The sequence below is a fragment of the Carcharodon carcharias genome, chromosome 1, assembly GCF_017639515.1.
Source record: "Carcharodon carcharias isolate sCarCar2 chromosome 1, sCarCar2.pri, whole genome shotgun sequence".
Taxonomy (NCBI): Eukaryota; Metazoa; Chordata; class Chondrichthyes; order Lamniformes; family Lamnidae; genus Carcharodon; species Carcharodon carcharias.
The window spans coordinates 221127751-221152172 of record NC_054467.1 but is presented as its reverse complement, the minus strand read 5'-3'; the positions used below and the strand labels follow the sequence as shown (position 1 = coordinate 221152172).

Sequence of the window (24422 nt, the reverse complement as noted above, 5' to 3'; positions counted from 1 at the left end):
GGTGAAGACCAATGCAAAATACCTGTTCAATTAATGTCATCTCCTTAATTTCCAATATTAATTCCCCAGAATGCCTTTCTATAGGACCAACGCTCAGTTTGTTGACTTTTTAAAAAAAAATCTATTGAAACTCTTACTATCTGATTTATATATTTCTAGCTAGCTTTCTCTCAAAGTCATAATTTTTCCCTCCTTATTAATCTTTTAGTCATTCTTTGCTGTTTTTTATATTCTGTCCAGTTTTCTGACCTGCCACTCATCTTTATGATAAATAGATAAAAACAAGAAGCTGCGGATGCTGGCAATCCGAAACAGAAACAGAAATATCTGGAAAAACTCAGTAGGTCTGGCAGCATCAGCGGAGAAGAGTACAGTTGACGTTTCGAGTCCTCATGACCCTTCAACAGAACTAAGTAAAAATAGGAGAGGGGTGAAATATAAGCTGGTTTAAGGGGGGCGGGGGGGAGAATGGGGGGTGGTTGTTGGGACAAGCAAGCGGTGATAGGAAGAGATAACAATAGGCGGACAGAATGTGGACTTCAAGCCTCGGCATGGCTAGACCTCCATTCCGGTTACTGCTGTATAGTAAACCATCCGTTGTATGCGGCGGAAGGTGTAGTATTTCTTTTGTTCCATTCTTAATATAGTGATCCAATAGGAGATAACTCTCCTATTTTTACTTAGTTCTGTTGAAGGGTCATGAGGACTCGAAACGTCAACAGTACTCTTCTCCGCCGATGCTGCCAGACCTAATGAGTTTTTCCAGGTATTTCTGTTTCTGTTTTTGTTTTGCGATAAGTAGATTTGATCCAGTAACCATCACAGAGATGTGGTTGCAGGTGGATCAGTGTTGACAACTAAACATTGAAGCACTTGACTTTTAGAAGTCATAGGCAAAATGAAAATGAGGCGGGGTAGATCTGATGATAAAGAATGAAAGGATCTTAGCCCAGAAAATAGGAATGTAGAATCTGTATTTGTAGAGCTATGAAACAATAAAGGTCAGGAAAAGGCTGTGACAATAATGTGATAGAATTTCATATGAAAGCTGAAAGTTATGTGGTTAAGTCCAAAATAAGGGGCTTAAATTTAAACAAAGTCAATTGTGGGTCTATGGGGGGGTGCATAGGCTGAGGTAGATTGGAAAATTAGATTAAGGTATGATGGTAGAAAAACAATGACAAATATTTTAAAGAAATAATTCATAATTCTCGAGGAATATACATTCCCTTAAGGAATAAAAGTCTACTGGAAAAGTGGTACAACTGTGACTAGCTAGAAATGTTAAAGACACAATGAGATTAAACAAAAAGACTTGGTGTTGCCAGAATGAACCTGAAGATTGAGAGAGTTTTAAAAATCAACAGAGGAAGATCAAGAAAGTGATAAAAATATAAAGAAATGTGAAAATAGATGGTAAAACCTTTTCCAAGTATGTAAGAAGGAAGAGATTAGCACCTCTGGCTTCCCCTGAAGTTCCCACCACCACAGCTGCCAGTTTTCAACCAATTTAATTCGCTCAACTTGATGATCAAGAGACCTGGTAAATTTCAAGGCAGTGGGAATAGGGAGAACATCTGGGCAGGTTCTCGGGGTGGGGGTCAGAAGAAGTGGGATTCCACAGTTATTAAAGGGTGAGGTCAGTATGGTAATGAGAAATGATCTTGATTTGGAGGATCAAAACATAGAAATAGTTCGAAGGAGATAAGAATTAGCAAAGGAAAGAAGTTGCTGATGGGGAGTGATTTTTGGGCCTCCTGAAGGTAGCTACACTGTAGGACAGTATAAATAAAAAAAAAACGGGCTTATAAGAATTAAACTGTAATAATCACGGGAGATTTTAATTTTTATATAGATTGGATGAATCAAATTGGCAAAAGTACTCGGGGATGAATTCATAGAGTGTAATCAGGACAGTTTCTTAGAACAGTACATTCTGGAAACCAGGGAACTATTTTAGACATGGCAATGTGTAATAAGGCAGGATTAATTAATGACTTCATAGTAAAGGATCCTCCTAAGTAAGTATGATCATAATATGATAGTTTCATATTCAGTTTGAGGGTGAAAAATTACAAGGGTATGAAGATGGTTGGCTAAAGTGGAATGGGAAAATAGGCTAAAAGGTAAGATTGTAGAGAAGCAGAGATTTAAGGAGATATTTCAGTTCCAAATTTCTGCAATAAGTTTAATCTTTAACTTATTCTTTCTCTGGCTTATTTGTAGTGTGTTTTTCTGTAATGACAGCTTTGTCACTCCTTTTTTAATGAACCTCTCGCTTGTACATTGTACGACTAATACTTCTGTTCTGTTGGTCTGCCCTCTCATCTTTTTGGTACCCAATCTCAAAATAACTCAGTAATTCTTGGACTTCCAGCTGTGGCTTTCTTCATACCTTGGGATAAATAGAATTTTTCTTACTTTGAATGCTTAGCTCAAACAGAAGGAAGTTATTATTTCCACTTGATTTGAGTGACTTGGAGGTTATGAGATCAAATCCCATCATGCAGACTTGTGAGATTAACTTCAATCACTAATATCCATCAATAAGAAAAAAATATCACTTCTATCAGGTCTGGCCTTTAAGTGACTCCAGTCTCTCACTGTGTGGTTTATACTTCATGCTTTCTGAATTGGACTAGCAAGGTATGTCCTGTACACAAAGTAGGACAAATCCAACCCAGTCAATTACTGCCCCATCAGTCTACAATCGATCATCAGTAAAGTGATGGGTTCATCAACAGTGCTATCAAGCGGCACTTGCTTAGCAATAACCTGCTTGCTGGCGCACAGTTTGGGTTCCACCAGGGTCACTCAGCTCCTGACCTTATTACAGCCTTGGTTCAAATGTGGACAAAAGAGCTGAACTCCTGAGGTGAGAGTGACTCTCCTTAACACTAACAGCATTTGACCAAGTGTGGGATCAAGGAACCCTAGCAAAACTGGATTCAGTGGGAACCTGGGAAAACTGTCCACTGGTTGGAGTCATACCTAACACAAAAGGAGATGGTTGTGGTTGTTGGAGGTCAATCATCTCAGTTTCAGGACAACACTGCAGGAGTTCCTCAGTAGTGTCATCGGCCCAACCGTCTTCAGCTGCTTCATCAATAACTTCCTTCCAATATAAGGCCAGAACTGCTCAATGTTCAGCACCATTCTCGACTCCCCAGATACTGAAGCAGCCCATATTCAAATGCAGCTAGACCTGGACAATATCCAGGCTTGGGTTGACAAATGACAAGTAACATTCACGCCACACAAGTGCCAGGCAATGACCATCGCCAGCGAGTGAATCTAACCATCGCCCATTGACATTCAGTGGCATTACCATCAGTGAATTCCCTACTATCAACATCCTGCGGGGGTTACCAGAAACTGAACTGGACTAGCCATATAAATACTGAGGCTACAAGAGCAGGTCAGAGGCTAGGAATTCTATGGCGATGATTTCCCAAAGTCTTTCCACCATCTACAAGGCACAAGTCAGGAGTGTGATGGAATACTCCCCACTTGCCTGGATGAATGCCGCTCCAACAATACTCAAGAAGCTTGACACCATCCAGGACAAAGCAGCCTGCTTGATTGGCACCTCGTCCACAAACATTCAATCCCCCCACCACCAATGCAAAGGAGCAGCAGTGTGTACCGTCTACTAGATGCACTGCAGCAACTCTCCAAGATTCCTTAGACAGCATCTTCCAAACCGATGATTAGTAAAGTCTAGAAGGACCAGGGCAGCAAATGCATGGGAACACCACCCCCTGGAAGTTCCCCTTCAAGCCACACACCATCCTGACTTGGAAATATATCGCCATTCCTTCACTATCACTGGGTCAAAATCCTGGAACTCTCTTCCTAACCGCACTGTGGATGTACCTACACCACATGGGCTAAACGGTTCAAGAAGGCAGCTCACCATCACCTTCTCAAGGGCAGTTACGGAAGGGCAATAAATGCTGGCCTAGTCAGTGACGCCCACACCCCATGAGTGAATAAAAAAAAGAGCCTCTCCCCATTTTAAAAAACGCAGCCTCTTGAGGCGACTAGGTATCAGCAGTAAAGGTGGCCTTGCTGGCAGCCCGCATCCTACAAACATATTAAAGAAAAGTCCTGCTTGTATTTTTGATTATACTGAATATGTTACTTGTGTTTTCCTTAGTGGAAGTAACAAGAGTAAGTTAACTGTTTAATGCTTGTCCAATGTTTTAGACCCATTTGCATCCTAAGAATCCTCATATCTTTATGACTTTAAATTTACATAACATTGGTAGCATATCTTGCTGTTTTGTTTCAAGCATGTTTACAATTGCTCTTTGTCCCCCTGTGTGCTTCTGAAGACTATTCATTCTCGTGTGTCTCCTTAATTTTTACTAATCAACTTGCAAGGTGAAAAGTGTTTTAGATCTAGAAATATAGGTGAAAAGTTAGAATTCATAGTGCAGGATACTGTACCACCAATGCCTCACTTTGAGTAGGTAAGGAAGATGATTCGGCTTATCAAGAATTGTCGATCCTGGGAAAGAATGAATTTGAGCAGGACACTTGAGCTTGGGTGTCAATTCCTGCAATTGGTTTATTTTTTAGCATATCGATCCTTCCCTCTGGTTTATTTTGAGTGCTTTTCTGTATTGACAGCTTTGTCACTCTTTTTTATGAAACTTGTGAGTTTACATTTGCATAGATTTTATAAAACAATTGTGCATTTTATGATATCATTTCTCAAAAACAAATTCTTCCCCAGGTGGCTGGTCGTAAAGGTTTTCCACATGTGATTTACGCTAGGCTCTGGAGATGGCCTGACCTTCATAAAAATGAACTGAAACATGTAAAATATTGTCAGTATGCATTTGACTTGAAATGTGACAGCGTCTGCGTGAATCCTTATCACTATGAACGTGTGGTTTCACCTGGCATTGGTAAGGGTTCTTTTACTTTAACTGTTCTATCCTTTTGTACTACTAGTACCTGTTAGGTGAAATTTCATGTGATTGGTACTAACTGCTCATTTATGGCAAGATACCCCTAGTGGCACAATGATTTATTTTTAGTGATGAGAAATCTAGGTGAAGAGCTGAGTTTCAAAGTGGAGGACACTACCAATCTTCAACAAAAAAGAGATCAGGTGAATTGAAAAATAGTTAGAAGATGACAGCCTTGATCATTTAAATTTTGCAGACTGTAGAGGAGGAGGAGAGAAATTAAGGAAGTAAGGAGCTCCACAATTTTGAAGCTCTAAAATGGAAATTAGGGTATTGAGTCTTGATTACAACACTGTGAGAATATGTGGAGGAGATTGGCACATTTGGAGCTTGGGTTAAATATGAGGAATGTTCAAAGAGGCAAAGAACGCGTCCATGTCCAAATGCAGCAAACCCTGGACAATATCTAGGCTTGGGCCGACAGGTGGCAAGTAACATTTGCGCCACACAAGTGCCAGGCAATGACTGTCTCCCATAAGAGCGAATCTAACCTTCGCCCCATGACGTTCAGTGGCAGTACCATCACTGAATCCCCCACTATCAACATCCTGGGGGGTTACCATTGACCAGAAACTGAACTGGACTAGCCATATAAATACTGTGGTTACAAGACGAAGCCAGAATCCTCATCTCCTGACTACCCAAAGCTTGTCCACCATCTACAAGGTACAAGTCAGGAGTGTGATGGAATACTCTCCACTTGCCTGCAGCTCCCACAACAATCAAGAAGCTTGGCACCATACAAGACAAAGCAGCCCGCTTGATTGGCACCACATCCACAAACATTTACACCCTCCACCACCGATGCATAGTAGCAGCAGTGTGTACCATCCACAAGATGCACTGCAGGAATTCACATGGCTCCTTAGACAGCAACTTCCAAACCCATGGCCACTACCATCTAGAAGGACAAGAGCAGCAGACAGATGGGAACACCAGCACCTGGAAGTTCCCCTCACTCGCCATCCTGACTTGGAAATATATCGCTGTTCCATCACTGTCAACGGGTCAAAATCTTGGACCTCCCTAACAGCACTGTGGGTGTACCTACACCACATGGACTGCAGTGGTTCAAGAAGGCAGTTCACCACCACCTTTTCAAGGGCAACTCGGGATGGGCAGTAAATGCTGGCTCAGCCAGCAAAGCCCACATCCCATGAATGAATAAATAAAACTGGAACTATCAATAAAATGGAGAAAATGAAGAAAGATTGATTAAAAGCTGGTGAGATGAGAGTTTACAGATGAGAAGAATCAGTGTTCTGATATGATGTGCATATACCTTTAAAGGAGACACATCTTAAACTACTGTGAATCATTGGGACAGGACATATTAGCTCCATGACTTGTCAGTCTGCAAGCAGCAGAGTAGAGATCAGATGTACTATACTTAGCCTCCCAGTGACCATTATCTATATATCGTCTTATCTTCAAATAACGAATCCACATTATTGTTTCATCAATCCTTATGTATGACTGATACATTTATGTTGAAAAGAAGAAGAATGTAACACACAGTTGAAGGAGGAGGAAAGGAATGCTGTCTGGATTTTTATTGTATAGTCTTGACATTCATGTAAGCAAGACTTGTCAGGTAACAACAAAGAGAATCAGGATAACATGAATCGTCTTAATAAATTCAGCAATGCTCAACTCCAGTTGGAAACTAGGTTTGCCGTTGCAGTATGCCATAATTTTGAATTTTTTAGGATTTGTCAGTACAAGCTCAAAGAATTTTGGACTGGGTTAGTGACTGGTGTACTATACAGTTCAAATTCACTTTGGTTGTAAGAATAAAAAAGCAGAATATTTTTTAAAAGGCGAGCAGCTTATAAATGTTGATGTTTAAAGAGACTTAGGTGTGCTGCTACAAGGATCGCAGAAAGTTTGCTTGTAGGTGCAGCAAGCAATTAGGAAGGTTAATGGCATGTTAGCTTTCATGGCAAGGGGATTGGGGTACAAGAATAAAGAAGCCTTGCTACAGTTATACAAGGCTTAGTCGAGACCACATCTGGAATACTGTGTGCAGTTTTGGTCTCCACATTTATGAAAGGATATACTTGTATTTGAGGTGGTGGAGCGAAGGTTCAATAAATTGATCCCTGGGATGAGGGGGTTGTCCTATGATAGGCTCAGTAAATTGGGCCTATATTCTCTGTAGTTTAGAAGAGTGAGAGGCGATCTCATTGAAACCTACAAAATTCTGAAGGGGCTTGATAGGGTGGATGCTGATTGTTTCCATTGGTCGGAAAATCTGAAACATAGGGGCACAGTCTTAGGATAAGAGGCCAATCATTTAGGACTGAGATGAGGGGAAATTTCTTCATTGAAGAAATTCTCTACCCCAGAGGGTTGTGGATGCCCCATCGTTGAATACATTTGAGGCTGGGATAGACAAATTTTTGGTGTCTCAGAGAATTAAGGGATATGGGGAGTGGGTGGGAAAATGAAGTTGAAGCCCAAGATCAGCCATGATCGTATTGGATGATGGGGCAGGCTCGATGGTCCATTCCTACTCCTAATTATGTTCTTAAATACCGGGCATTTGTGACACGAGGATTTAGAATACCCTTTGCTGAGGTAGGTTTTCATTGCAAAATGATGGGCAACATAGATAGATTTTTCTGGTTACCTGATCACTCTTAATTGTATATGACAACGGTAAAACACAAGCCTTTTTTACTTTTTACGGAAAATAGCACTTAGTTCATTGCTGAAGGTTCTCTTTCTGAAGTATAACAATTGTGCAGTCTGCTTGAGGTTTTTGATTGTAGTTAGACCATCCTGCCGAGACTAGAACTAAAAATAACTTCTTGATAGTGTTTATATTATGCATGCTGTGTGCTTTGTTGCTTGCTGGATAAAACTTACATTTATAATATGTTTGATATTTGTGCATTACTGTCGCGTCATCCACTGTTTGCCAAAATAAGCTGATAAGCAAAGGGAAAATTCTTGGCCCTGGTTACACCATGATATGCATATTTTCTTTTTCAAAAAATGAAGTGTTTGAAGGCAGCAGTCTCCTTTCTGATGATATGACAGAAAAATATTAATGCTGCAGGCAATTGATTCCATGAGATGAAATTATTAAAAAGACAACTAAAGACAGGAGCAAAATGACAAGTGAAACTTGTTAGGATTGATTTTGCTTATAAAAGTATAATAATTTTATTAAAAACATCGAAGTGACTAGTGTATTACATTTACTTATTGGTTATGTAACTTGCTTATGTTCAAGGATAACATTTTGTGCTTGGGTAAGATATTTGTAGAGTTTATGAATCTCATCATTAGTAGCTCAAAATGGGATTTGTTGATGTTACTCTGCAGTTTCTGGAGTTTGCTGCATGGCTCACTGTTCAAATCTTTGCTCCCTTGCTAATAAAATGATGATCCATTATCTGAGACACTGCATCTTTGTGGCAAGTTAGGAGGGAGATTGCTACTGAACTTTTACATGTAAACTAGTTTGTTAGGCTAGATCTTCTGAAGCAGAACTTTAAAAAAACATTAGTGTAATAAAATATCCAACTGCTGTAATAGAACATTGGGATGTAATCTAATTGTACACTTTGACTGCTGTTTGCATATAGCCACCATGCAATCACAGACCACTTCAAGCTAAGTTGAAGTGTTCAAAATGTTATCTCATAGGCTGCTTAGATGTGAACCATGGAGCTTTGAGAGCCACATATAAAGTTTAAACCCATGTTAACTAATTTAAATAGTTGCTTGTTAATTTGGAACTTGAATATTGCTGAAAAAATAGACATCGCAAAAACTTTTAGTCTTGCACTCATCAGGACAAACGCAAGAATGGCAAATTTCAAATGCTCATAACAATTTATACTACAGGATTGGGACGCGTGATTGGGCAGCATCTGCTGAACAATCCTGAGTGTGCTAATAGCAACACTAACAATTTAAGATAATCAGTCTAGCTCGTAATGTAACTCATTTACGCTTGTTAGAAGCGACATACATTAACACAGGGGGAACATTCTCTGCAAACAAAAAGAATATGTCCAAACCATGTCCTGTGTTTTTTGAATTATCAGGAAACTTGCGGAGCTTATAGTTCTCCATTGCTTTCTCCATGGCAATGTTTTGGCTGATTAGTGGACTGGCCACCTAATCAGCACCCTTTACCCCTGTCGTGTAAGTTGTTTATGATCGTTTGAAATTTGGCCACCTTGTGTTTGTCCTGATGAGGGCAAGACGAAAAGTCTGAGCAACATGCCCCTCTCAGTTACATAATTTATGTGCATTTCAAGTTACCGATGCTAACTGACTCAGGATGTTCTGACTCAGGATTTAGCATACTGAGGAGAAAATAATATGAAAATAAACTTCTAAGCCTACAAAATTCAGACAACAAACCAACAATTTAAAAGCACAAGTGCAAATAGAAGCAAGCTACCTTGGTTTCAAAGATTGATCCTATGTGGTTCTAGGGCTGCAGATTGGACATTGCTGCATTTAGTTGAATAAAAGCCACAGCAATTTTAATTTGTAGCTTCGCACCTTTCAGTAGTCTAAGAGATATATTAACAGCATTGTAACATTTTCAGATCAATGCAGTAGCAAAATGCTAGATTGTATTGGTGTTCAGTGGTGAAATTTGGCTTGTAGGATAAATAAGTTGCAGGTGAATAGTTTTATCAAAACTTGATAAGCCACAGCACAATTATATAACAATTGTGTGCTGTTTGTTATGGTATCACTGATCTCAACTTCATCCTGGGTACCTGTCTCTGCAGTTTGCCATGGACCCTATGGGGTGAGTGGATTTCAGTGCATTATTGATATCAATCAGTGTTGTAGAATTGAATTAAGTTGCTTCTATTTAAGTTTTTCTTGTCCCAAGAAAAACTTAATTACTTAGACATTCAAAGTTCAAAAATTAGATATTGTATTATTTGGATAAAATAAAACTGATACTAATATTTCATTTTTTTTAAATGAAGATCTGTCAGGATTGACGCTGCAAAGTTCAGGTAAGCAGCTCATCACCGATTTGCTTTATGGGTTAATCTATTTGTGTGTGGTGTGACTAGAACTTGCTGCATCCTTTCAAATTTCGTGACTTTTTTCTAGGTTTTTCTTTCATCTCTTTTGATTGCATGAGTTCAAGTAGAGTTTAGACTGTCGGATGTTCAATGTAAATCTCTTTCAACTAGAAAATAATGATATGTTATGTACAGAATGTTGGAGTTGTTGTGGTGTACTGCTGGGTTTGTTTCCCAAGTGTGCGACAGTTTTAAAAAGATCTTTTAGAAGCATGTTCTTTCTGGCAAAACTGTGCTGTTCTTAGTGTTAATGTGTATGAATAAATTTATCACATTTTAAATTTAGTTAAATAGTTCATTTAGTTTGAATTGAGCTTTCCCTGTGAGGTGTGTTTCACAGAAATTCAAGTGAAAAGTCAAAATGTACATCATGCATTTGCAGAAGCTGTTGGGATAATCTCAGTTAATGCTCTGAACCAAAGAGAGCTCATAAAGAAATTATTCTTCCCCTCTCCCCCTGCCACACTCCCCTGTGCCCCCACACACAAACATTTTGAAGCACTTTACGCAGTGAGGCGAATACTACTCCGAACTTGTCGGTTGAAAGGTCATCGACCTGAAACCTTAACTCCATTTTTCTGTCCACAGATATTGCCAGAACTTCCGAATTTTTCGAGCATTTTCTGTTTTTACCCAATATGTTAATGTATTATTATATTGCAACAAGATGGTGGAATGTGGGCTTGTGCTATGGCTATCTACAGAGTGCAATCTGTAAGCATGAGGCAGATATTTAGCAGGGAAAGTGAAAGCTTCCTGCATGGAGATTAGCCAAGTCTTTTTGTGCAGTTGCAAGTGTCTGATTGGAGTGATTTTGGAGGCAACCTTGGAAGTAGGTTTATATACCTGCCGGTCCCCTCACCTGCTAGATTGCTGAATGGTGGATGGCATGAAAGATCTTTTTAAAGAGAGAAAATACCTGAATATTAATAACAATCTTCTTGCTTTCATTAATGCTTATTGACATCTTTCCTTTTTCAAATTAGTTCCAGCTCCTTCAAATCTTTTAGTTAAAGATGAATTTGTGAATGAATACGGGCAAGTTGAAGGACAGCAGTCTCTGTTGAACACTGAAGGACATTCTTTGCAGACAATCCAACATCCGCCTAGCACCAGGCAACCAACTGAAACTTACAGTGGACCAGCCTTGTTAACACCAGCAGAGCCCAGTACTCCCAGCACTACCAATTTTCCCAACATTCCCGTTGCCACCACAAGTAAGTGGAATTATAGTTAGGGTTAATGAAAACAAAGTGTACATAAATATTGTAGAAAAGAAAATGGATCTTGCATTGTAAATTTTCAGTCATGAAACAAGTCATGATCTCACAACCATATGACCTGAGACAAGAATGCTATCTCAGAAATTTAATTTAGACTACATTGACTTATATGACTGAAAAATGATTGGGTAAACTAGCTGAGCCATTGAAGGACCTGATATGCTGTTTGATTTCATTGTTTTAAAGTGTATTGTTATAAAGTGTAAGATCTAAACATTTTAGATTTTTAAAATATATATTTAGTATATACTTGTTACAGCTCTGCATTTTAGTAGAAATTTCAGTGCTGAGAAACTTATGCAGAGCTTGGTTTTTTAAATTTGTTCACGGGATTTGGGTCTCGCTCGCTAGGCAGGCATTTATTTCCCAAACAAAAACAGAATTACCTGGAAAAACTCAGCAGGTTTATTTCCCAACCCTAACTGCCCTTGAGAAGTTGGTGATGAGCTGCCTTCTTGAACCGCTGCAGTCCATGTGGTGTAGGTACACCCACAGTGCTGTTAGGAAGGGTGCTCTAAGATTTTGACACAGCGACAATGAAGGAACAGCGATATAGTTCCAAAGTCAGGATAGTATGTGGCTTGGAGGTGGTGGCCATGTATTTGCTGCCCTTGTCATTCTTGGTGTTAGGGCTCACAGATCTGTAAGGTGCTGTCAAAGGACCCTTGGTGAGTTGCTGCAGTGCATCTTGTATATGGTACACGCTGTGTCAGTGGTGGAGGGAGTGAATATTTAAAGTGGTGGATGGAGTGCTACTCCTGTATTAAGTCGATCCTGCAGTCATGTTCTGGAGAAAAATAAACTATGAAATGCAGTAACATAAGCTTTTGCCCAGTAGTTTAGTCAACACTAAAGTTGCATTCCCATATTGGCATATGCAATAATACTTTGGGATCTGCTAATTCCATTGAAAAGGTAGGTGGGATCTCTGTTTAACATCTTGCCCGAACAACAGAACCTCCAGACAGTGCAGTCAATATACTGCACTGATATAGCATCAACCTATATTATGTGCTCAACTGATGAGTTGGGGCTTGATCACACAACCTTATGACCTGAGACAAGAATGCTATCTCAGAAATCTAATTTAGACTACATTGGCTTGCATGACTAAGCTATTGATTAGATAAACTAGCTGAACCACTGAGGGACCTGATGTGATTTCATTGTTCTAAATTCATTTGTAGAATTTTTTAAAAAATTCATGAAACCTGGGGAAAAACAGAAAATTCAGAAAAGGCTCAACAGGTTATTTAGCATCTGTGGAGAGAGCCAACAAGTAGACTGTTTTCAATACTGGGGTAGGGGAAGAGTTAACTTCACCATTCTGGTGTAAAACCAGTGACGTAGATTGCACTACAGTTAGGGGGACCACCAGATTTTCTGGTTTATATAATGGCTGCTTGACTCTCAATGCTAATAATTTGAAACATACCCCCAGGGCTTTACCTTAAGTCCATCAATGTTAACTATCTTGATTTTAAAGGTTCCTCATTGTATTACAAAAGAGCACTTTCTGCTTTTGGTCAAATGGGGGGCTATTTTGCAAGAAACAATTTTAGCTTTGCCTCAACTTTGTCTCTATTTCAGTATCAGTGATACTTGGATAATTTCAACAAAATGAGCAAAGTTTCAGTGGGGGTGGTCAGAAGCCTGAGAGCTGTCTAGAGGAGCATCATAAATGTAATCAAGTGATCCATGTGGACACATTGAGAGCAAATTCCATGGAAATAAATCACTTCAAAAAGCAGTTCAATATAAACTTATATACGCATAACTTCTCATGGAGCCTTATAAATTCACTTGGGATAGGTAAAACAGTGGTTAGCAGTACATTGGGATAAGGCATTTTATTTACTAGTACCAAACAAGCAGATGAAAGGCTGAAGACTAATTCAAGTCACATGGCATAGTCTGTGAAATCTTCACTTGGCTCCATTTCTTCACAAGATAAACTTTACTATCTTGTGCAGTATGAAGATCAATCTTTAAAATCAGTTTTTCCTGACATTATTTTTAAAAATTCATTCATGCAATGTGGGTGTCATTGACAAGGCCAGAATTTATTGTCCATCCCTAATTGCCCTTAAGATGGTGGTGAGCTGCCTTCTTGAACTGCCATGGTTAGTGTAAAGCTGCTGCCACAGGGCAATTCCAGAATTTTGACCAGTTCAAGTGAAGGAATGGCAGTTATAGTTCAGTCAGGCTATGCCTTAAAGGGTAATTTACAAGTTGTGCTGTTCCCATGTGTATACTGCCCTTGTCTTTCTCGGCAGTAAGTGTTGAAGGCTTGGTGAATTGCTGCAGTGCAACTTGTAGATGGTACACATTTCACCACCAGCACTTAGTAGCTGCAGAAATTCCAAACAAATGCCTGCTTTGTCCTGGATGGTTTCATGTTTCTTTATTATTGTTGGAGCTGCACCCATCAGACAAGTGGAGAGTATTCCATCACATTTCTGACTTGTGCCTTGTAGAATGCGGAAAGGCCTTGGGGAGTCAGGAATGCTTGCATAGCCCCAGTATATATGTGGTTGCTCCAGTTATGTTTCTGGTCAATGGTGACCTCCCATGATCTAGATGGTGGAGTATTTGGCATTGGTGATCCCTTGACTGTCAAGTGGAGATGGTTAGATTCTCTCTTATTGGAGATGATCATTGCTCGGCAATTCTGTGGCGCAAGCATTGCTTGCCATTTATCAGCAGGAGCCTGAATGTTCTCCAGGTCTTGCTGCATGTGGAAATGGACTGCTTCATTATTTGAGGAGTTGAGTAGAACCGTACACTGTAATAATCAGCTATCATCCTCACTTGACATCGGCAACTACAATGAGGCGGAAAGTCATTGAAACAGCTGAAGTTGGTTGGCTGTTGGACACTGCCCTGAGAAACTCCTGCAGCCATGTCCTGGGGCTGAGATGATTGGCCTCCAACAGCCACAACCGCCTTCCTTTGTGCTAGGTATGACTCCAACCAGTGGAGAATTTTTCATCTGATTCCCATTAACTTCAATTTTACTAGGACTCTTTAGTGCACACTCAGTCAAATGCTGTCTTGATGTCAAAGGTAGTCGCTATCCCCTCATTCTTTCTTTATCTCTTTGTCCATGTTTGGATGAAAGTTGTAATGAGGTCTGGAGCTGAGTGGTTTACGTTGAACCCAAACTAAGCATCGCTGAGCAGATTTTTTAATTGTTTCATGGGATCTGAGCATCACTAGCAAGGCCAGCAGTTGCCCATCCCTAATTGCCCTTGGGAAAGTGATGGGGCGCTGGCTTTTTGAAGACCATCTGGGGTAGATACATCCACAGTGCTGTTAGGAAGGGAGTTCCAGGATTTTCTCACAAGGATAGCGAAATGCCGGTGATATAGTTCACAGTCAGGATGGTGTGTGGCTTGGAGAGGAATTGGAGATGATGGTATTCCCATACATTTGCTGTCCTTGCCCTTCAAGTTGATAGAGGGTAGTGGGTTTGGAAAGTGCTGTTGAAGGAATCTTGGTGAGTAGCTGCAATGTATCTTGTGTATTGTACACACTGCTGCAGAGATGATGGATAGAATGAATGTTTAAGGTCATTGATGGGGTGTTGATCAGCTGCCTGCTTTGTCCTCCATGGTGTCAGCTTCTTGAATGTTTTGGAGCTGTTTTCATCCAGGTAAGTGGAGAGTATTTCATTAAGCTCCTGAATTGTGCCTTGTAGATGCTGGGCTGGCATTTGGGAAGTCAAAAGATGAGTTCTTGGTACAGTAATTGTATGGCTGTTCCACTTAAGTTTCTAGTATTGGTAATTCCCCAAGATGTTAACGTCGCTGAGGAAATGCTGCTTGATAGTACTGTTGATGACACCATTCCTACTTAGAGAGTAGGCTGATGGGGGCGGTAATTAGCTAGATCATATTTGTCCTACTTATTGTGGACAGGGCACACCTGGCCAATTTCTACTTTGTCAGCTAGATGCCAGTGTTGTAGTTATTCTGGAATAGCTAGAGCCGTAGATAGTTCTGGAGCACAAGTCTTTAGTACTACACCCTGTACTGTATCTACTATGCTCAGCTGTTCCTTGATGATCATGTAGATCAAATCAAATTGGTTGAAGACTGGCATCTGAGATTGTTAGGGGTGGCCGAGATTGATCATCCACTTGGCACTCTGCTTACAAGCACTTCAGCCTTGCCATTTGTATTCATGTGCTGGGCTGCACCATTGTTAAAGATGGGAATGTAAGTGGAGTCGTCTCCTCCTGTTAGTTATTTACTTGTCCACCACCTGACTGGATGTGGCGGGACTGTCGAGCTTTGATGTGATCTGTTAATTGTGGGACCACTTCACTTGGTATATTGCATTTATTTTTATTCTTTCACAGCATGTGGCCATTACAGGCTAGACCAGCATTTGTTCCCAAACCCTAAATGCCTTTGAAAAGATGGTGGTGAGCAGCTGTCTTGAACCTTGCAGTCCATGTGGTGTTAGGTACAGTGCTGTTAGGGAGGGAGTTCCAGGATTTTGACCCAGCAGTTGTGATGGAACAATGATGTAGTTCTACATCAGGATGGTTTGTGGCTTGGGAGGGAACTTGTAATTGGTGGTGTTCCCACGCATCTGCTGCTCTTGTCCTTCGAGGTGGTTTGGAAGGTGCTGTCAAAGGAGCCTTGGTGAGTTGCTGCAGTGCATCTTGTAGATGGTGCACACTACTGCCACTGTGCATCGGTGGTGGAAGGATTGAATGTTGAAGGTGGTGGATGGGGTGCCAATCAAGAGGGCTGTTAGTAATTATATAGTACTGTGTTGTGGCTTCACCAGGTTGGCATCTCATTTTTAGGTATGCATGGCACACCTGGTGTACTCTTCTATAATCCTTATTGAATCAGTGTTAGTCCCCTTGCTCAATTTTAATGATGAAATGAGGGATATGTCAGGCCAATAGGTGACATATCGTGATGGTATAAAATACTGTTGCTGATGGCTTTAGTGCATCATGGATGTCCAATTTTGAGCTGCTACATCTGTTCTGAACCTATCCCACTTAGCCTGATAGTGTTGCACCGCACGATGAAGGGTGTTATCATAGTTTCTACAAGAATTGTGTAGTGGCCACTCCTACCAATACTCTTCTGGACAGATGCATCTGCAACAGATGGATTGGTAGGACAGGGTCAAATAGGTTTTTCCCTTGTGTTCTCACCACCTGCTGCAGGCCCGATCAGTAGCTATATCCTTTAGGACTTGCCAACTTGGTCAGTAGTGGTGCTACTGTGTCACTCTTGGTGATGCACATTGAAGTCCCCCATGCAGAGTACAGTATGTGCCCTTCCCACCCTCAGTGCTTCGTTCAAGTGGTGTTCCTGGAAGACTGCTGATTCATAGGTTATAATAGGTTTCTTTTTACTCTTCAAGGGGCCCAGAGTCAATGTTGGGAATTCCCAGGGCTAGTCCATCCTGACTGTGTACTGCTGTGCCATCATCTCTGGCTGGTCTGACTTATCAGTGGGACAGGCCATGCCTAGGGATGGTGGAGGAGGATGACCCTGGGATGTTGTGTGTATCACTCCTCTTAGCAGGCTCCCTCCAAATTGAGAAGAAAGATTAAAATTTTCTAATCAAAAATAAAATGCAGTAATGTGATTTGTGTGCATTTCTAGGCCTGATTTTCAGCAGAACCACAAATCAGGACTGCAAATTGTATTTTAAAAGAGGATCTGGGTGAGCTTTTGGTTCAGTTGTATGGCGTATATTCTCTATGCTGTAGCAAATGTCTGTCTTTCATTTGTAGCATGGAGCAAAGATAGTTCTGCACTGACACAGATGCCACATTGATAACTGAGGTCATCAACCAATAGTCACACACTGAAGCATTGTTTACTAAAAGTAAGATTACAGCTGTACATAATCTGCAAAAATGTATCGTGTCACATGTTTATAAAGACAAGTAAGTAACTGGAGCCACAGCCGTAAACAGTGGCTCTTTAATTTTAATTTTACTTTTTTCTAGTGGTTAGGTAAGTCCAATGGTGAGATGATGACTGTGAATTGTGTAAATAATTGTGAATTGTCATTTGATTTAATTTCTTTTTTAAAAAAAACCTGGCTTTTTTTAAGTTTTAGTAATGATCAAAATAAAAACTTTACTGATTTTTCTCAATTTACCTTGACTCTTGGGTTTTCATACCCTTGTTCCTCTCAGACATCGATAACTAGAAAAACTAGGTTTTATAATTGACAAAAACAGTCATTAGAGCTACTTAACCACGAAGGGCAACAATATTCAGAAGTGTGTTTCAAGAGAGTATCTCATCTAGTTCAGGCAGTATTGCATATCATAAAAGTGAAACCTGAATGATTGTTTATGATGATTGAACTTTTTAATGCTTTTTTAAACTCCCAATTTTAGATAAAATTGCCCTTAGAGACAGAAAATGGCAGGAATTGCAACAGGGTAAATGACATCTGAAGGAAAAAGATAGTTTTAAAATCCAACATATAAACCTATCTTTTTCATTCAGATGCAGATGAACTTGCTGTTGAGTTTCCAGCATCTTTTTATGTTTACTTCTGATTTCCAGGATTTGCAGTACTCTTTTTGTCAATAAAATCATATTCTTTTCAGTTGTCTGCATGTTATTTATTTGTCAATTTTTGTCATTTCGAGAGGAACTGTCAATGGAACATGGTCTCAAAAACTGATTCATGGTAAGAAGTACAGTTTTGCAGTGAACTTGATGGGATTGCATTTGCTTTCTCAGACTGCATTGTTCCCATCCTAGTTAATTGCAATGTATACCTCAAAGCTGGAGATGCAGTTGAAGAGAGAGAATTTTGAAAAAAATATAGTGGTTTGGGTAGTATTTGGTCCGAAAAATGTAGTAAAATCAGTTTAAACCTCAGACTTAACCTGAAATTGCATCACTAGAATTTTTCAATATCTGTTGGTATCCATCAATGTTTCAGAATTGGAGTGCTAAGTTCATCAGAATGAATTTTGTCTTGCACTCTATTTTCCTCAGGTCAGCCAAGCAACATGTTGCCGGTGAACCACAATGATGGATTAATACAGATTGCCTCGGGGCCTCAGCAAGCAACACAGCAGAATGGCTTTCCGGCACAACCAGCAACCTACCATCACAGTAAGGAAGCAGTATTTCAGAGTTATATTTGACTGTCATTGTGCTGAGTAATCAATGTTTACATACCTAGATCAAATTGTTGGTCATTTTGCTCAATTTATAATCAGCCCACTGTAGCTAAGCATAAATGGCACTTTGGTTCAGTCCAAACCATGCTTACTACACTGCATTCCCCGGCATAGGAAGCATCTTGTTCAGGTTGCAGACCACAAACGCTATGTGTGTCTGTGTGCACATGTGTACATTGACAGGATCAGTAAGTATAATTTTATTTTATATTGACAGATAAGTAGATGTTACCACAATTTTTTTAACTGATGTTACCACAATTTTTTTTAACAGTTGATCTTGCTTTCAAATGATTTTTTTCAGACTTAATTTCAAAATCTATTTTACAAAGGTTCAGGTTTTGTTTTAGTTTTGAAATGACTTGTTTTAAAAGCAGGAGGTCTTGAGCCCTGTTTGTAAATTGAAAAGTGTTTATAATTGGTGCATAAATATAAGTTAGCCACTCACCAATTAAATACAGAATTTAGAAGGAATTTATTTATGCAGAGTGTAGTAGGCATGTGGAACTCAATACCACATTGGAATGGTTGAAGCATTTAGCATTGGCACATGTAAGAGGAGGCTTGCAGGTGAGAAGCTGTAATTAGAGTGTGGAATATAAACATTTGGGCCGAACAGCCTATTTCTGTGCTGTTGTTTCTATGTAATTGCTCATAGCTTGAATGTACCCTTCCGCTGTTGCCAACCAATCCTAGAACTGTTTAAATTCAATTGCTTCCATAACCAAGAAACTTGCATTGTTCTGAATCTTAGCAGCTAAATATCACACTTTTTTTTCATGCAAGTTTTCCTGCCATTGTGGTTTGGAACAAGAGGAAAATATAGTCACTGGAATATCATGATTTTATTAGCAATTAAATGTTTAAAACTTGGGAGGGGTACAATGGAGAAAAATTGTTAAATACACTGATCTGTACCTTTTGCATTTTCTGTACACCAAACAAGGTGGCCCGATATCCATTCATTTTGTTGCACTTCTCATTGCATTAAGATGCAGTTGTGATTTGGAGTGGTTCTGGAATTTCTTTGCATGAGTTGCACCAAAATTGTGATTTTCACAGGAAATGTGACTGGCTGATTTCGAATGCATGATTACGATGCGCTGCTTCAATTTGTTTACAGTTTGCGACTGGGAAACTTGCACAAATTTAACGGCACAAGAAACTTCTGGTAAATGCAGCAAAACAAAACTTCAGAGAAGAGAAGTTGGGTGGCCTGATTGTAGAAGAACAGCACCATGAGGAGGAGCTGTTCAGGAAGGAGAAAACCAAACACTGTCCCCTAGGTGGCAAAAATCAAAATTATGGTGGTCAATTTTTGGAGAAAATCAATGCAATCTTCTCTTTACCCAAGACTTATTTGAGAGGAAATAACAGTGGCGCAACCTGCATTAAATCTGTTGGATGTAGTTGGAGGAAGTATGTGGAGGAAGCAGGATTCACCCTTGAGATCCTGAACCTCCTAAAGCCTTTAGCAGGAGGTACCGCTGGTATGTCTATGTCATAGCAGCGTCAATCATCCCATTCAGATTAATTAGCCTTTCAAATCCATGCAAATCACTATCTCTTTTGTTGTTGGTGCTAATTCCACCTTCCTTTAAACTTTGCTAATTAGGAATTGGGTCTGTTTTCTTTTAGAATACTTCAATTTAATCAGAATGTACTGCTCCAATTGCAGTCAGCTCTCAGTATGAAAAATTTCAACTTTAAGGCACATTTAGCTTGTGGTCACTTTAGCTTGTAGCAATACACCGTAATTTTCTTCTGTCAATTCTCTCAGAAAACATCTCACCCAATTCTCCATGATTTTAACACAATGCATCATTTCTTCCCCAACCCATCCCATCCCATCCCATCCCACCCCACACTAGGTTTTGCCCCAGTAAGAGCAGGATGAACTTCCTTAGCCTCTTCCATTAGGCTGGGAACCATCCTTGTTGCCCTTCTTTGAATCCTTTCATGTGAATGTACTTGTCCTCCTGGATAATCGATATATGCTGAGATTCCCCCTTCACCTGTTTTTCTCATAGATACCATGGCGGAGTCGAACCTTGTGACCATTGAAGATGATGATGATGATGATGATGATGATGATGAGGATGATTATGGGGAACCCCAGGAGATTATTCATCCAGGTTCTCCAGTGGATGATCCAGATAACGGGCCAAATAGATGGAGATCTTCAACTTGGGTCCCTGAAGAAACTTTCTTTAAAATCGAGGAATGTCACAATGCTATGTTGATCGATGGTTTCCAAAGGATTGAAGAGGGAATTCATGGACTTCGCCAAGATATGAATGAGCACATGGAGAACTTGTGTGGCTCCATTGACTCTCTCCGTACTCCCCTGCAACTAATAGGGCAAACCCTTCAGGGCCTTCTCTTACATTTAAGGGCTAACCAACACCCAGGGAGGATGGATACAGGAACTTCACATAGTGAAGAGACTGTGGAGCCTGGCCCCTCCAACATCCCTTCAGAAACAGAACTTGACCAGAGTGACACAAAACCTTTCAAAAAGCAAAAAATTTATTGAAAATATAAAATGGTGTGGGTCACCAGGAGACAATTTTATCTTCCATGTGTTACAGTTTTTTTGGAAGACGAGGTCTTACCTTAACCACAGAGTGTGACATCTCATCTGCAGGGGGAGCTTCCCACAAAAAAAGGGCAAAATGTTTTCCTTTCTTGTTTTTAAAGAAACAAAATTTGTCTTCGTCTTTTAGTATGTTACTGTGCTTGGAAATCCCCTATGCATCCAAAAAAATCATAAATTAATTAAAATGCCTGATCACGTTCTGTCATTGTTGCACTGCATCAGCATCTGTCCCGCTTTAACTTGCCACAACTGAAAGTTTGGCTGTGTTGCCTTGGCAACGGCAACAGGAAAATATTTTAAAAGACTATAAGTTCTAAAGAAAATGTATAGACCTGCGTCTATGCAAATGAAATTCATTTTGCGGGATTCTAGATATACGCCCAAGTACTTCATCTTATGGTGCAGCGTAATTGGTTATACTTGATTGCCTCTGCAAGATTGAAGAACCCCTCACTGATGACTTCAAGACCTTGCACCTGAAAAAAAAAGACAAACGAAAGGTGGAGTTAATGATGTGCTTGGATTGCATACATCAAGGATTCTTGACTGCTACAGATCAAAACTTTCATGAGCCAGCTTTTTATAATCTCTGGTTAAACTAGCCTCATTGGAGGCTGAAGAACTGCAGGAGCTGTAATTGGTACCAATCTTGGGAAATATCCCCCAGGGTATTCAACTGATACATTGCTAATTTTGCGCTTATTATGTTAAAATTTGCACAGCTAATGAGCTGGAGTATTTCTCAGTTTCTGCAGATTCGTTGGGGTGAAGTAGTACACAGCTACCAATGCACTTGGTAGTGTTTTGCTCCTGGGGCTTTGGATTAGAGCACAGAACTGTTTTGCGTTCTGTTGCTGTGTCTGATCTAAGAGAGCTGATTGATTGCACAGCTTTATGGCCAAGGCACTGTAATCAGGCTGTTACGTATTGACATGGATAACTGATGTAGTTGAGTTTATTTATTTGGAAAGTGCCCATGCCAGTTATGGGGATATTGTCGCAGTGGTCACTTTGAATGCATAAATAATTGGGCTATGGGACGCTCCCAATCATCCTTGAGCTCCACACACCATGTACGCACACACACACCTTGGACATATACACAAACTGTTGCCATTTGAGGTAGTAATTATGCTAGACTTGTGCTTCAGACTAGTTTGGTTATTCACCCTTTCTCCCCATCTCTTGCCTGGGAAGAAAACTTTCTTGCCATATACCTGTGAAATGCAGTTTCCAGCAGTTATTTATCCTCAAGTACACTTTGCAACTTTGCCGGAGTACTTTAAAAGTGAGTAACAAGATGTATTTGTGGAAAAAACTTTGTACTATAAACAGTGTATGAGAGTGAGGGGAGATGTAACTTGCAGTTTAACCATGACATATCCATTGCTTTTTATTACCCAAAGCCTTAGACATGTTGGCAAATCCTATATCTGGAAATAATTAGTTACAGTTTCATTGCTTAGAGGCACTTGCAACTCAGGCTCTATTATAGATGCCCTTGAAAAGTTGCAATTCTGTTTCAAAATAGGGTCCATAAAATGAAGCTGAATTAAAGTAATTCTTCACTTCGTACCTCTTAAAATAGACCTTCATGCTTTGTAAACTATTTTTTATTAAGTATTCTTTGTGCTATGTTCCATTCACCATTTTATTAAACAGATTTTATTGCACCTGATGGCATGTTATTTTCTTCCTTTTGTTTCTATTTACGCTTTTTTGTTTATGCAAATACAAAAATGTTTTGTGATACTTGCACAATTATGAAACAATTATTAGAATTTACAGGTGTAAAAGAGCACGTTTGAAATATTTCGTCTTTAGTGTAAGTCTGATCATTTCCTATACAGCTTATATACTGAGTAAGCTCAAAGTCCAGTAACACATCTTTTAGCTCTGGTATTTCTAACATTACTCCTTGTTAAACTTAAAATAATTTCTATTAATTATGTTTGAAAAACAGCAGGTGGCAGTAAAGGTCTCTCTTTTAATGTTTTTTGACACTTTCTGACCATTTATTGTACTTATGCCCTATATTGTTGGATTGATTTCAATCTCCAATAAATCTAGCTTATAACAATCATTTTTGGTATTGGAATCTTACTATGTGAGAAACTTTTGGTGTATCAAAGTGTAATCTTAATTTCTTTGCATGCTATGAAACTGAGACATTGCTTAACCTGCCTTTGTGAGACAAGGTTTCAAGAGACAAGAGACTTTCAAAGTGAGTTCTCTCAGTAAATGTCAAGATTGGTCCCTGTTAAGTTTTATAAAGTCACTCACTGTACCTGGTGGTTTTACATCTAAGTTCTTCACTGTCATCTTAAAATTTTCATGAAGATAACTCTTTGAATTTGCTGCCACATAGAGGGTTGTCTGTTATTTGTCATACCACATAGCTGAAGATGTTGGGTGTCTACTCATTTCACTGAGGGATAACCAGCCTGGACCTGTTGGGCTGAATGGCCTGTCACTGTGCTGTAAATCCTATAATGTTCAAATTAATGTCAGTTTGTGATCAGTTTCTGTCTGCCATTGGTGTGCTCTAATGACGATGTTGGAGCCTTATGAGTTATTGGTGTAGACTTATTGTGGGGGCTTAGGTTAGATTTGAAGAGGCCTGCATTTGTATTTGTTGAGAACAGGTAAAGCTGTAATTCGGCTTTCTAGCTCTATGTTTGGGATTCTTTGTGCATGATTTCAAAACTTACAAGAGAATTTAACAGTTTAAAAATAAGGTTCTTAAACCATTAAATGGGCATTGTGATGTTTCATGGCTGTCTTTTTTCATCATTTACAACTTTGGAGATTAATGCTGATTTTTTTTGTGTGAAAGTTGCTTGATTTACTTGTTACAAAAATTGATATATACAACCATATATTCCCAATTTGTAACCTAACAGATAGCACTACAACTTGGACTGGAAGCAGAACGGCAGCATTTACCCCTAATATGCCTCACCACCAGAACGGACATCTTCAGCACCACACCCCTATACATCATGCTGGCCATTACTGTAAGTCTTGATGCAGGACTTGTGTCAACCAAGAGATTATGCTTAATTTTGCATCTCCCTGTAGGTATATGAATGAAAGTTATTATATATTGCGATGCAACTTACCCCGAATACTATGCAATATCTATCCCCGAAATTTTGAATTGCAGCACCATTTTGTGTAGGGGTGGAAAAGGGAAACAGTCTATTCAATATCACAGAATCACACAATGCAGCAGAGGCCCTTTGGCCCATCGAGTCTGTACCGACACGTGAGAACACCTGACCTACCTACCTAACCAAA

The 24422-nt window shown here is 39.7% G+C and overlaps 1 protein-coding gene across 5 annotated transcripts in view; it reads left to right on the top strand.

Moving 5' to 3' along the window:
• Positions 1–24422, top strand: part of LOC121280363 (mothers against decapentaplegic homolog 4) — an 89563-nt gene that overhangs the window by 36712 nt on the left and 28429 nt on the right. For all 5 annotated transcript variants that reach the window (XM_041192313.1, XM_041192288.1, XM_041192298.1 and 2 more), the window contains 5 exons: positions 4742–4916; positions 9950–9979; positions 11038–11268; positions 18336–18455; positions 24026–24139. In XM_041192313.1, the coding sequence (XP_041048247.1) occupies positions 4742–4916; positions 9950–9979; positions 11038–11268; positions 18336–18455; positions 24026–24139 (670 nt within the window). The remainder of the gene's footprint in view (positions 1–4741; positions 4917–9949; positions 9980–11037; positions 11269–18335; positions 18456–24025; positions 24140–24422) is intronic.